Below are 13,576 nucleotides of genomic sequence, written 5' to 3'. Positions count from 1 at the left end.
GAATGTGGTCCACGGGATGAGCATCTGCTTAAAGATAGAAGCCGCTGGCCGACACTCTGTGAACTCCACCCCCTGCCCAGCCTCATGGTGGCACCTCGCTTGCTCTCTGCAATTTCCAAATGTGCAACGTAACCACAGCAGGACAGGGCAAGACTTGGTTCAAATACAAAACCACTTGAGACGAAAGATAAAGCCTGAAATGAGCTGAAAACCCAGTTTCTCTCCCCTCAGACAAGCCCCTCCAGAACACTTTTTGGGATGACAACACTCCCCTCTCATCTAAGCTGCCTGCATGGAAAATAGACAGAGAAAACCCTAAAAGCTTCAGAATGATGGCACCCCCCAGCCTCCTCCCTCGGAAAACCCACAGTTCTTACTGCCTACTCCAATGGCACATGCCCTCTAATCTCTTCTCTCAACTGTGTACACTGGTAGTCCAATTATTGAGCACTTGCTGTATGCACAGGTTACTAGCCATCCCTGCCTTTGAGCAACGAGAATGCCAGTCTGCTTCAGTGATTTCATTTCCATGATCTCATCTAGAATTTTCAATTCTGCTATATTCCTTTCAAACCCTCCCTGGTCCCTCCCATCCCACTCCTGGCAAGTACAGCTCTGGAGACACCGACACTGAGAGCCTAAGCAAATGAAAAAGAGAGGGAGAGAGAGACCAACCATGGGCCATGGGTCTCCTTTATAGCCCACCAGCAAGATCTATTATTGACACTACCAGCAGGTTAATTAAGCAGTCTGTTAGTGATAATGTTAAGAAAGCTGGCACATTTTCAACTCAGATTGACACCATTCAAGACTCAGGCGTAACTGATGTTGGAGCAGCGATGCTGGGAGATGTCACAGGATGAGAGAGAGAGAGCGCGAGAGAGAGAGGGAGAGAGATTGCTTCACACTGATGGCAAGTTCAGTGTCAAGTCCTGAGGAAAATATGCTCTGCACTGCTGCAGGTGTTCTTACATCAGACCCATCGCGGTGCAAAATCATACAGATTGTGAACAACTAATGAAGCACCGCGTGAAAGGGACAGTGTAGGGAAGAAGAAAGAGCAGTAGACAGAAAGACACATGCACAAGAAAGTTCTCAAAAAGACGACTACAGGGGAGCTTGCCCCCTGAACCAGCACAGGAACAGACACACAGATCGATGGTGTTAATAGTCCAGAAACACACCCACCAGTAGGGGAAATGAGGGTGTGGTAAAGCAGTTGTATTAACTCGCAGGGCAAGGACCATTCACACACAGAGGCAAAGCAATGGGCTATTCGTTTGGAAAATAAAATACCATAAGTCCTCTGTTCTAAGATGCATTTTATCATATTTTAATGTGCTAAAAATCATGATGTGCCTTACAATGGGGGGAACCTTACCTGCTCCCCATCACAACTGCCTATGCATGGGTGAACTTGGCCATGTGTAGAGGTATCTGTTCGTTCAAGTGTCACCTCAGCTGCCTACAACAATCCAGACAGAATTTGAACTTAAACTTAGATTCCTAATTGTTGCCTAAAACATCTTTTTAAAACTTACACTATAATGGAGCACGGACATGAAAAGTTATTGTACATGCAGAAGATCGTCTGCCAGCTACCAGGCAATGCAATTAAAGGCAGCAGAAATTGCCAAACCATAGATAGCTACCCTAAAGAAATGCTTGCCCATATGCACAAAGAGACATTTACAAGGATGTTAATTATAGCACTGTTTGTAAGAGCAAATAATTAGAAACAACCTAAATGTCCACCATTAGGAAACTCACACGGGAAGATCTCCAAGACAAACTTATATGAAAAAAGCTACTGATTATGTACAGGATGGTTTACTGAATGTTAAACTTTGTGGCTGGTATACACACATATGTGTGCATAAATCCACAGGTAACGTTTTGGGAGGTTTACACCTCAGAGCGCAATCCCCTTGAGGAAGGGAACTAAATTCAGCAATTACGGACTGTTGAAGGACTTCCACTTTTTTCCCCTAAATTTTTCTATACTGTTTGCAGTTTTATAATGAGAACATAATCATGCTTTATTTGCCTACAAAGTGAAAAACAATTGCCAAACTTCTCAAAGTAGATCCTGAAAACGTTCCAGCCAGCAGGGTTTGGCGTGACCTATTCACGGGTCCTACACTTAGGCATCTCTATATCAGAAACTTCGTAAAGCAGCTGATTAACTTCAGGAATATTTTTTCCTTCAAGTAAAGAAAAAAAGGAAACCACAAGTATGAATATATAGGAAATGCAGACAAAAAATTCCCAATATTTTTTTATGTGCTTTGAAATTACACTTTAAAAGGGGCTGAAAGGGTCACGATTAGAGGCAGGGATTACCAAAAGCAGTGGTGGCCACGATGCTGGGTTTAACCACCAACGTCCAAAAGAGAATCGGAAGATGTGAAAAAGGCTGAGACTCCAGCTCTGTGGCATTGAAGAACGTGACTTGGATTGAATATGTAGCGAATGCTTGTTTATTCTGTCAAATGAACATGAAATATAGTTCTCTCCTCTTCTGAAAGGCCATTATAGTCATGCCTCTTATAACTGAGCCATCTTAGACTTGAGAAATACGGCGTTTGATACCTATTTATGAACTATGTTACAATAAATGAGGAACTGGGAAAATATATTTATTATATATGACAAAGGGCTACTAATATTGATCTGTGGAGGGTCACCGACTCCCAATAGCTGTTCTACTCCCAAAAGATTAGTCTAAACCAATTGTGATAACCCTGCCCTTGCCGGTAATTGATTTAGGAAGGGAGATGTGGCCCATCCTAGCCAACGAGAGATGTCTGTAGGGGACTTCTGGGAAAGGTCTCCTCCCAGCTAAGAACAGGTGGCCTGTCCCCTGGACAGCAGTGGGTTCTGGATGCGATGCCTGAATTACTGCTGCCATCCTACAACCATGAAGGGAGCGAGCCTGAGGATGGAGGCCCTGGCAGAGCAGAGACGGAAGAAGGGCCCTGGACGCCTCACTCTGGACTCGACCTTTGTAAAGTAATACATTTCTTTATTACTTAAGCTGGTTTGAGTCTGTTACTTTCAGCTAAAAATATCCATAAAATATATACAGAGCTTTAAAAATTATTACGGAAAAGATACAGCGATTGAAGTCACAGAAAAATATTCAAGTAGGAATTCATAAAAGAAATATTAAAAAATCAATGAACATGAACTCAATCGATAGATTTTTGAATTTAAGAAAAAAATCAACCTGCAGGAGTTTTTACCTGTTTTGGAGACTAATCTGCATTGGTTAAATGCTTTACAAATAGCTATTCCAGGCATGTGGCTTGCTTCCTCACTTTGCTGATGATGTCTTCAATCACAGAGTTTAATATGTAGTCAAATAAGCGATCCTTTCCTCTTCGGTATATAATTTTTGCATCATCAAGAAACTCCACCCCTACTCCAGTGTTCATCTATATCTTCTTCTAGAAGTTTTCATATCTTATTTTTCACACTTAGGTCTTTAATCTATCTGGAATTTATTTTTGTATATGGTATGAAATAGGGATCTCCTTCTTTCTCTCTCTCTTCTATTTGGAAACCTAAATGCTCAATACAATTAAGAAAACATTCTCAACCACACTGGAAGCTGGAAAATTGCAAATTAAAATGAGAAAAGAACTATTTCAGATGGACAGAAATTTTTAAAGATTGATAATACCAAATGTTGAAGAGGTGTCGAAGAGGACGGAGGGAAACAAAAATCCAAACCCTGCAGGCAGAGTACAAGCCAGCGAGCTCATTCGGCAATTCCAGTAAAGCTGGGGACACGCGCCCTCTGACATTTCTCGGTACAGCTCCCAGACTGGTCTCTCAACACTGGCTGCACAGTGAGACCAAAACTGAGGGAGGGCCCAGAATACCCCTGCCCTGGAGAAACTCCCACCCATGTGCACAGGGACCCACGTACAAGGTTGTTTAGTGCAGTGCTGTGTATAATAACAAGAAACTGGGAACACCCAAATGTCCCCAGTTAATCAACTGTGGAATAGTCATGCAGCAGAACGCCCAGAGCAGCCAAAATGAATGTATATGTATTAACATGGATAAATCTTAATGAAAAGTAAGTTTTAAAAGGATATATACAGTACAATACAGTTAATGCATTTAATGTAGTTAACGTAAATTTAAAAAACACATAAACATGAGCTGGCCGGGTGGCACAGTGGTTAAGTTCATGCTCTGCTTTGGTGGCCCAGGGTTCGCAGGTTCGGATCCTGGGCGTGGACCTACACACTGGTCATCAGGCCATGCTGTGGTGGCTTCCCACATACAAAACAGAGGAAGATGGGCACAGATGTTAGCTCAGGGCCAATCTTCCTCACCAAAAAACCCCCACATAAACAATACAATTTCTGGTTTGTAGTACATACACATATGACACAATATAAAAACATAAATGGGCAGGATGCAAGTCAACAGCCATCCCACCAGAGAGAGAAGGAAGGGACCAGAATCACAAAGGTGAAGGGCACAGAAGGCTTTGGGTGCATTGAACATTTTTTTTCTCTATTTCCTATAATATTCCATGTGTTTGAAATAATATTTCATAATTTAAAAAAAAAACAGCCACAGACTGAATTATTGTGGCTGTTAAGAAGGATAAGTTGGAGTTCTATGATTACCATGGAAATACATCCAAAACTCATTGTAAGGCTAAAAAGCAGTTTACAGATTTTTCTTTTAAAAACTTGAGAATTTGGGGAGTTTCACAACCCATATTGAAGTGTCACAAACTCAGGACTGGGAATTTCTGGACTGAAAAATCGGCCTGTAAATGTAGGTGTAGGCTGACTCTGAAGTTCAGGGTCTCTTAATAAAAGATTCCTGCTAACACATTCATCTCCTGGAAAGCTCTTTTTTAGCACAGCTGCTCCCTAGCTTGAGATTCTTCAGTGGTCCCCATTAGCCATGAGACAAAGCTTGAACTCTCAGCTAATATCCAGGGCTGCAGACCCCTCCCTCTTCCCCAACAGGCCCGGCTCCTCCTGCACCCCTAAACCCTCTTCCCCTGCCTTGTGCTTCCCCACCTTCTCTGCCTCTGGATTTCAGGAATTATAAAATCTCTGAGTGGGAAGGCCAATGATTCAATAAGCATTCTCTGAGCACCTACTCTATGCCAGGGCCTGGGCAAGCCACCCAGAAGCAGGTGACTTGGTCACATGTGCATGACCTTCACACTTTCCTGGGCCAGGCAGCTACACGGACACTTCCCTAACCCAGGGCCAGGCAGCTCATTCCAGTAACAGTCAGTTTTCCAGAAGATCCTGCTGCTCTGTGGGGCTCCCATTTATCAGTGCTCCTCTTGATGCGTGGAGTCCAGAACTAAACCAACTCCTGTGTTCTGGGTAGCTTGTCTCCAGTGACGCAGCTGCAGTCCAAGGGAGCCTCATCAGAGCCACCCACCCCGCTGCAGGCCTACTCAGCCCACAAGGTCCCCGGGGCTTTATCCTAAGGATTCGGCCAAGGAAGCTCAGGCCGCCTACACTTGTGCAGCTGCATTTTCTGAACAGCAAGCCTTCTAGCAAAGCTGTGAGACCCTGGGTCCTGGTGCTCTTGCCCATGAATTCACAATCACTGCCAAGTTGCTGTCCTGCTCCTGAAATGTGACCCAGAGTCACATGTGATCAAGGCAGTTACAAAGTAACTGAAGGGGACGAGACTGAAGACAGAGCCCTAGGACATTCCACTGGAGACCTCCCTCTGGCTGACTTGGCCCCACTGCCCATGTCCTCATGGGGCCTGACATGCACCAGGGGCTCATGCCAGTCTGGAGCTGCCTTCAGTTCTGGCACCCAGCCCAGCCCACCCATCCTTCCAGATCCAACCCAGAAAAGTTGGAGGATGTGCCCAGGATGACCTGGTGAGTGGTGGACCCATTGGTCATCGTCCCTAGGCCTGCCAACTAAGAGTGGATGACAGTGTTAGTGAAAACTTATGTAAGAAAACAGAACATTCAAAAACCAATTTTAAAAATGAAAGAAAAAACAGAGTAATGTCTAAGAAGCCACAAAAGGTGGTCACCAATGTCATCAGGGTGGGGTTCCACTGTGGGTGCCCAATTTCGAGCCTTTTCTGCCAAAGCACTCATTCGATCACCAAACAAACCCACATTGAACACTGACTGTGTGCCAGGCACAGAGGAGGCCTGGAGGTAGGTGATGGATGACTCCCTGTCCTGTGGAGCTCACAGTCTGATGAGGGTGGCAGAGTTGGAAAGAAAACAGGCAGTTCCACAAGAGACATAGGCACACACAGGGTGCTGTGCTCTAATGCTGATGGCGCTACCACGGAGGGCTTCCTGGAGGAGTGGTATCTGAGTGGAGAAATGAAAGCCTGGCAGCCAAGGGAAGGCAGAGGACAGGGCTGAGATAGTGGCAAAGAGCAGGGACTCCAGGCAAGCAGGGCCATGTGCAAAGGTGGGGGGCCCAGTGGGAGAGGCAGGAAGGGAGATCACAAGATTCACCACAGCTGCAGTGGGGTACTCGTAGGGGCAAGCCCAGGGGCCAGGTCAAGGAAAGGACTCGTGGGCCTCCAGAGGAGCCTAAAGGCCATGGACACCACATCATCACTGACCTGGATGGAGGCAGTGTAAGTCGAGAGGCCCAGGACACAGCTGACACAGATGCATGCTGCTGTCTTCTAAGCATGGGGGATGAGGGATGGGAGAGGAGCAGGCTGGGGACTGACCCTTGGGGCTCGGGCACACTGCTTTGGCCACCTCCCGGACGGGGCAAGCAGGGCAGATTGAGCACCAAGAGAGGAGCAGTGGGGGGGAATCAATGACACTGAGACCCACGTGGGCGAAGGGGAACATGGAGATGGGGGCAGGTATGGGGCACACTCCTGTGAACGAACAGAAGACCTTCTCCCAGTGATTGCCCAGACACCCTGAGGACCGCTGGGGAATGCAGAGATGTTTTCATGGCGATGAAATAAGCTGTGACATTTAATGCAAGGGACTGCTGCGGACCACACAGGAAGAAGTCATTTCCCAGCAAAGGGATGATGAGGCTGGCATTTCTGGTCCATGCAGGAAGGTATTCCCTGTGCGAAGAGTTGGCTGGCTGGTGCTGAGGCTCAGGCCTGTCCCGCCGGGTGCTCAGAGCCCAGATGGGGGTCTTTATGAGCAGGTGATGCTGCTTGTCCCCTGCTCTGTGGGGATTCAGCCAGGCAGCCTGGGCGTGACCATCAGAGCTTCCTGCCCTCACCCTGCACACACACACACACACAGAGCCTGGGTACACAGATGTGCTTGCCAGGTGATATCTGGGGTCCCCACCTCTCAGCTCCTGGCTGAAGCCCCTGGCCTGCCCATTCCTGACAAGGTATGTCTGCTCCTCCCGCCAGTGCCCCATCATGCCACTCAGGACATGGCACACCCTCCTGCGGGTCACTCCTCCCAACCCCCACCCCAAGGCCTCACAGGAAGGCTGTTTGTGGGGCCTGCCTCCCCTAGAATGGACTCTGCTCATGGAGACTGGTGGCTGGACCTGGAGGGGTGTATTTTTCCAATGCCTCCCCGATTGACCTTTAATTACACTGTTTGCTCAGCTCCCCAAACCATTAACTTCCACCTCGCAGCAACTGCACGTCAATTAATGGAGGGCCTGCTCTGAGCTCGAGCTCCTGAACACAATTAAGTGCGACAGTCCACAAATAAGAAAGAACTGGAGAATTAATTAAGGTCTAAACAAATTAATTACCAGTCCCCAATCGATTCTGATGCCAGCACACATGCTCCTGCGCTCACCGTCTCTCCTAACATCTCCGTGCATAAATAGAAACTGAGATTTCCCACATGATTGCTGTTCTAGACCAGGGCAGAGCCGGGCTCCAAGACCACCTTGAAGGAGAGGATGGGCCGTGGTGAGTGTCCTCGGGGCTTCCCATGTACTCAGCACACATGTGTGCACATGTGTCAGTTGCACACACACACCCCTGGCTGAAAAACCAGGGTGAACTTGAAGGTGGAGGGCTCCTGGTGGGACCAGTGAACAGCCCCGGCTGCCTCTGGACGACCTCCCTCGGTTTCTGGGCTGCAGGGGTGAGGGGATATCCAAGTGGGCTTGAATTGGCCCTGGTCTGGGCCTGGTAGGCCTGGTCTTTGGCCAGCTCAGGATAACTTTCAGCAAGCCTTAATTTGCTTATTCTCCAGTAAAATGGGGATGGCTCACTCTGCCATAGGGTCCTCCCAGAGAGAGAATGAGGAGAGTTGAGGGGGAACAGAGGCCTGCTGGGGGAAATTGCAGAGCCCCTGGAGTACCAGGATCTGCAAACCCAGAGGAGGCCTGCAGTGACTGTCAGGGAGGTCTCAGTGGGAAGTAGCTGAAGTGGGGTCTGGGCCAAGGCTAGAGAGAGGTGGGAGTGGCAGGGTCAGGTTTGGTGACCAGGTATCCCGTGTCTGGAGCCTCATGCCCCTGTCTTGGGCAGCATGTGGGGTCCAGAGAAGAGAGGTCTCCTCCCACCTCCCAGACTCCAGGCTGCAGCAGGGCAGGAGCAGCTGGGCAGAGCAGAGGGAGGAAGCCACTGACTCCTGGGAGCCTCCTTGTTCCCCAGACCTGAGTGCCCAGGCTGCCCAGGAGGGAGGGAGGGGGGAGGTGGCCTCTGAGCACAGGGCACACAGGCCCCTTCAGGACCCCCCTCCCCTGAAGACTCCCTTCTGCTCCATCCCCTGCCCCACACACATCCCAACAACCAGGGCTTAACCTGATCACTTCCACTTGCCTCAACCTACTTCCCGTGTGCACTCATGGCTCTGTGAGTCCTGTCTCCCCATCAGGCCAGGGGGCCAAAGGGGCACAGGACCCTCTACAAGGAAAAGCAGGTCCTGAGCAAGCTTCTTGGTGGTCCTAATGGTGGCTTGGCCCAGTCTGGCCTACTCTGCTGTGAAAAGCAGGTGAATACCTGGCAAGACCTAGGCCTTGCCAGCATGCAGTGGGTTTAGAGATGCTCTGTCTAAGCCTGGGGACAAGGTGGAGGGAGGCCAGTGCAGGGACTAGATGGTGGCCTGAGAGGACCAGGCGCTTTTGAGCCCCTGGAGGGTGAGGGGCATCTTGTTCATCTCATACACCACTGTGTCAGTGTTGACCAGGGAGTCGGTAAGCACCCATTCGCAGATAGCCCTGGGATGGACATCAGGTGCCAGAGAGACAGAAGCCTGCACGTCGGGGAGGAGAGCCTGGGGCAGGGCGTGGAAGGTAGGCAGGCGTACAGGCAGGACTTGGGCAAATGGGCCTGAGGAAGCAGCCAGAAGGGGTTGCTTCTCTCAGGATCCTGGTAAGCTAGGGCTATCAGGCTGTAAACCACACTGGGCGCAACCTGTGCAACTGGCTGGGGATGCGTGGCCCAGCCCTCGATAGGGGCTGGGCCAGTGTGAGGGGGCTGCAGGCTCCTCCCTGAGAAGAACACAGGAGAGGAATCAGGCTGGAGCCCAAAGAGGGATAGGTGAGAAAGCCTTAGGTGAGGATGGCAGAAAGGGTCAAACCCAAAAGCAGGGACTCTCCTCCTAAAGGGGCCACAGAGAGGTTAAAACCTTCCCCAAGGTCACATAGCAAGATGGCCGGCAGAGCAGAGCTGGAATGGGCCGCTGGCGAAGCACTTGTATGAAGCTTGACTCAAGGACAGATTACATCTCGGCCGAGACCCAGATCCAGTCCAGTGCAGCTGAGAGCTGCCCCCTTCTCAGGCTGCATTTGACCCTCCAGCCTGGGACGGCGAGGAACACGAGATTGGCGGCCGGCCGTATTCACTCAATTAGGCCCCTTAACAAAGTCTGATCTAAAGAGTTATTCCATTAATGGTCTGCACCAGAAATAGCTGAGGGTTCATTAAAAGTGTGGAGTTGCTATAGCAATTATCTGGGTTGGCTGAGGCTCAGCCGGGCGGTTGGTCCTGGGAGTTCATTAGCCTCTGGGCCATCAAGGGGGTGGGGCTGCCCAGTAATGATCTCCCACCTTCTCACGGGGGCCTTTTCTGTGCTTTAAAGCACTTTCCTATGAATAGAATCCATTCTGTGGTCTCATTTGATCCTCCCACAGCTCTGGGCTGTAGGAAAGTAGGTACAGGTGCCCCCATCTTATAGATGGGGAAGCAGAGCTGGAGGTAAAGAAGAGGGTCAGGACCACGAGCCTGGGCCTGACTCCTGGCTCTCCAGACTGGGCCTTGGCCTCCCAAACCTACAGGGCCCACAATACCCAGGGACAAGAACACTAGACCGGCAGGAGCTTCAGATCTTCCCTTACGCCGGCAACCCCTGTGACCATCTGGTAAGGCCTGTGTACCCCTCTGCAAATAATATCTCCAAATGCATAAAACAAAATATTTAGGATTACAAAACGATTATATTGAAATAAGTTATCAAAATATTTTTTCAATTGTGATATTGTGCTTTTTAATAAATGAATTATAAAACATTACCAGTGGATCGATTAAATATCATAATTTTAGGGGCTGGCCCCGTGGTGTAGTGGTTAAGTTCAGCGTGCTCCACTTCGGCAGCCCAGGTTCACAGGTTTGGATCCCAGGCGCAGAACCACACCACTCGTCAGCCACGCTGTGGTGGCAACTCACATACAAAATAGAGGAAGTTTGGCACAGATATTTGCTCAGGGTCAATCTTCCTCAGCAAACAAACAAACAAAAATCATAATTCTGAATTACTATTGAACATAATTGATACTTTAAGATTTCTGGAACAACTGTATGTGACATGAAAATATCTGTGATTTCTATTGGTGACAAAGTCACAGGTCTTTCTTATTACTGTGGTTTGCTGCCTACATTCATAATGGAATGAAATGTTAAATTTCAATTAGAAGTTAGTGTAAATATTTTCCCCAACCAAGTTCACAGGATCCACTGCATTCTGTCTACTGACCCTTTGGGGGTCTGGGGGCCACAGGTTAAGCATCCCTGTGCCAAAAGCAGAATCCAGGCATAGAGCTGGTCAGCAGGGCCCCTGTCACCCTTACTTCTATCTCCACATGTTTTGTTCCAGTTGCCCCAGCCAGGAGACCCCTGGTGTCAGGAGCAGTGTGGAGGGGCAGCCTGCAGCCCCGCATGCCCAGGTGTGGTACACGCACGCCATGCACATGCACACAGACCTCCGCGCCACGCAGGTCTTACCTACGGCAGGGAAGGGCACAAATCGCTGGACGAGAAGGCGGGTGGCCGGGGTAAACTTGTTGGCTTTCTGCACCAGGACATTAAGGCCCACCTTAGAAAGAGAAGAAAGTGCATGTGCTCAGCGGCCTGTGGCAGGTAGGGCAGGCTGGGGAAGAGTGAGGGGCACCGTGTTCCCGTGCATTTGCTCCCCAGACCCCTGACCCTCAGGATCACTGATGTTGCAGAGCTCCAGTGTGGCTATTCAAAGCACCACTGCCCAGTCATCCTAGTTGACCAGTGCAGGAGAAAGAGGGAGGTGAGAAACATCAGCCACACACACACACACAAACTCTCTGGGGAAGGGAGAAGGGATGGTGGGGTGGTCGCTGTTAGAACACATAATCTGCAAATAAACAAAGTGTAGGAACGCTTGATTTCCAGCCCAGCCTCTAAGTCCACCTTTCTGAGGCCCCACTGTGGGCCCAGGCATGGGCCTCACCAGACCACCAGGGCTCAGAGAGGGAGAGCCACACACCTGCCCACAGGTGACTGAGGGCTAAGCCAAGCAGCCCAGCGCAGGGCAGGGGGTGCAGTGGATATCCTGGGCTCACTGCCTGTCTTCACTCAGATCCCAGCTCCCCTCACCCAGCCCAGGACATTGGGCCCCTCCTCACTTTTGCCTTGGGTTACCCCACTCCAGTCCATCCCCTTATCTTTCTAGAACATAGGTCCAATCACATCCACCACCACCAGCTCCTCTCCACAACCTGTGTGAGCAGGTACCGTCTCCTCCACGTGGCAGTCTTGGCCTCCATAACCTCATTCCCCACTCCCCCAGCACCCCATATCCCGCCTCCATGAGTCCAGCCTGCTGCTCATCAGATGCCAAGTAAGCTTTCCAGCCTTGGGGCCTCTGCCCAGGCAGGTCCCTATGCCCGGAATGCCCTCCTTCCTTTGCTCAGTCCACACCTGTTCTTTAAGGCCCACCTCTGAGATCCACCTCCAGTGTCACTTAGTAACAGTAGGAGTCATTTACTTTTCTCTGCCTCAGTTTCCCTGTCTGTAAAAAAGGAATAGTAATATTTATAGCATCCCGGGGCTGTTATAAGAATGTACGTAAAGTGTTTGGCACGAGCTTGGCGCATTAGAGGTCTCAATAAATGAAGCTACAAAGGAAGGATGTTGCCTCTCCCAGGCAGAAAGTCGCTCCCTTGCACATCACCAGCCCCTCCTTCCTGGCACTCAGTACATGCTCATGGGTGTGATGCACCCCCGCACTGGGACAGAGGGGCCGCGCCACTTTCATCTTTCCATGCCCAGCACTTAGGGCGGTAGATGGCATGTAGCACATGCGCATACACTGTGACTGAGGGATGAAGGCCTCAGCCAACAAATAGATGGAGAGATCAGCACAGACTGGAAAGCGGGCTCCTCGGAGAAGGGGAAGGGAGGCTAGTCGAGGTGGAGGAAAAGGACCGCTTGGTGGGGAAAACATCATGAGCACAGACATGGAGAGATAACGGTAAGATGCATGTGGCCAGACCAGAAGATGGACATAGAGAGGCCTCTGCTCCCCAAAACTGAGGTCAGAGCCAGCCCCTGCCCTGTAGACCTTTCCTGGGAGGAGGAACCACAGGGGCTGCCGCAGGACTCCTGCCCTGAGGGGGCCTGGGCAGCCTGCTCTCGGCTCTGGCACACTTGGTGGCTCACCAGGTCATCCTGCACCCGCAGCCCTGGGTATGGCCTCAACCTTCTGGGTTGCTGGGGAAGACACAGAGCCTTGGGAGGGCCTCCAGGGCTGCCGGGTGCCTGCAGCAGTCAAAGCAGGGCATGGCACAGCAGGAATGGCCCAAGAAGACAGGAAGCACCAGCCCACCAGCCCCTGGTTAGCCCAGGGTGCCACAGAGCCAGGCTGTGACCCAGGCTGGGCTCTTGGAGGCCAGCCTCCATTTGAAGCCTCCAGCTGATGCTCGGAGTCCAATCCTTGCCTCCTCTGCTGGCTCAAGGGAAGGCAGGGAGGCGGGGGGTGGCTTGGACACGCCTCAGTGGTACAGTGGGGTAGGCTGGGGAGCTGCCAGCCCACACTGGGCCCCGCTGCCCCTGCTTCAAGGCGGCCCCTGCCACACAGATGGAACCCAAGTCCAGGTCTTCCCAGCTCTCAGCAGCGAGTGACTGTCTATTTCTGTGAGTCAAAAAATACCAGGAAACACGTTTCTACAGAGCACAGAAAGGGAAAGTGTGGAGGGAGGCCGGAGGACACGCAGGCGGGCATTAGTGGTGGAGAAGCGGAGGAGGAAAGGTAATGGGGAGATGCCAGGCCACGTGCTGAGCTTGTCACATGAAACACTTTACTTAAGTCCCCACTACAAGGCTTTTAGATGGGGTGTGTTGCCCCTTTTGACAGATTCAGAGAAGTTCAGACAGGTTCCGAGAACTGGAGTAACTT

General features: G+C 50.5%; 1 protein-coding gene across 1 annotated transcript in view; it reads right to left on the bottom strand.

The window, feature by feature from the left end:
- SFXN5 (sideroflexin 5) overlaps positions 1-13,576 on the bottom strand; it is a 108,057-nt gene that overhangs the window by 30,324 nt on the left and 64,157 nt on the right. The window contains exon 10 of the mRNA XM_046660892.1: positions 11,152-11,242. Coding sequence (XP_046516848.1) covers positions 11,152-11,242 — 91 coding nt within the window. The remainder of the gene's footprint in view (positions 1-11,151; positions 11,243-13,576) is intronic.

This window comes from Equus quagga, chromosome 5, assembly GCF_021613505.1.
Source record: "Equus quagga isolate Etosha38 chromosome 5, UCLA_HA_Equagga_1.0, whole genome shotgun sequence".
In the NCBI taxonomy this organism is placed as follows: domain Eukaryota; kingdom Metazoa; phylum Chordata; class Mammalia; order Perissodactyla; family Equidae; genus Equus; species Equus quagga.
Note: the sequence above shows the minus strand (reverse complement) of the source record. Positions and strands in the feature narration are given on the sequence as shown.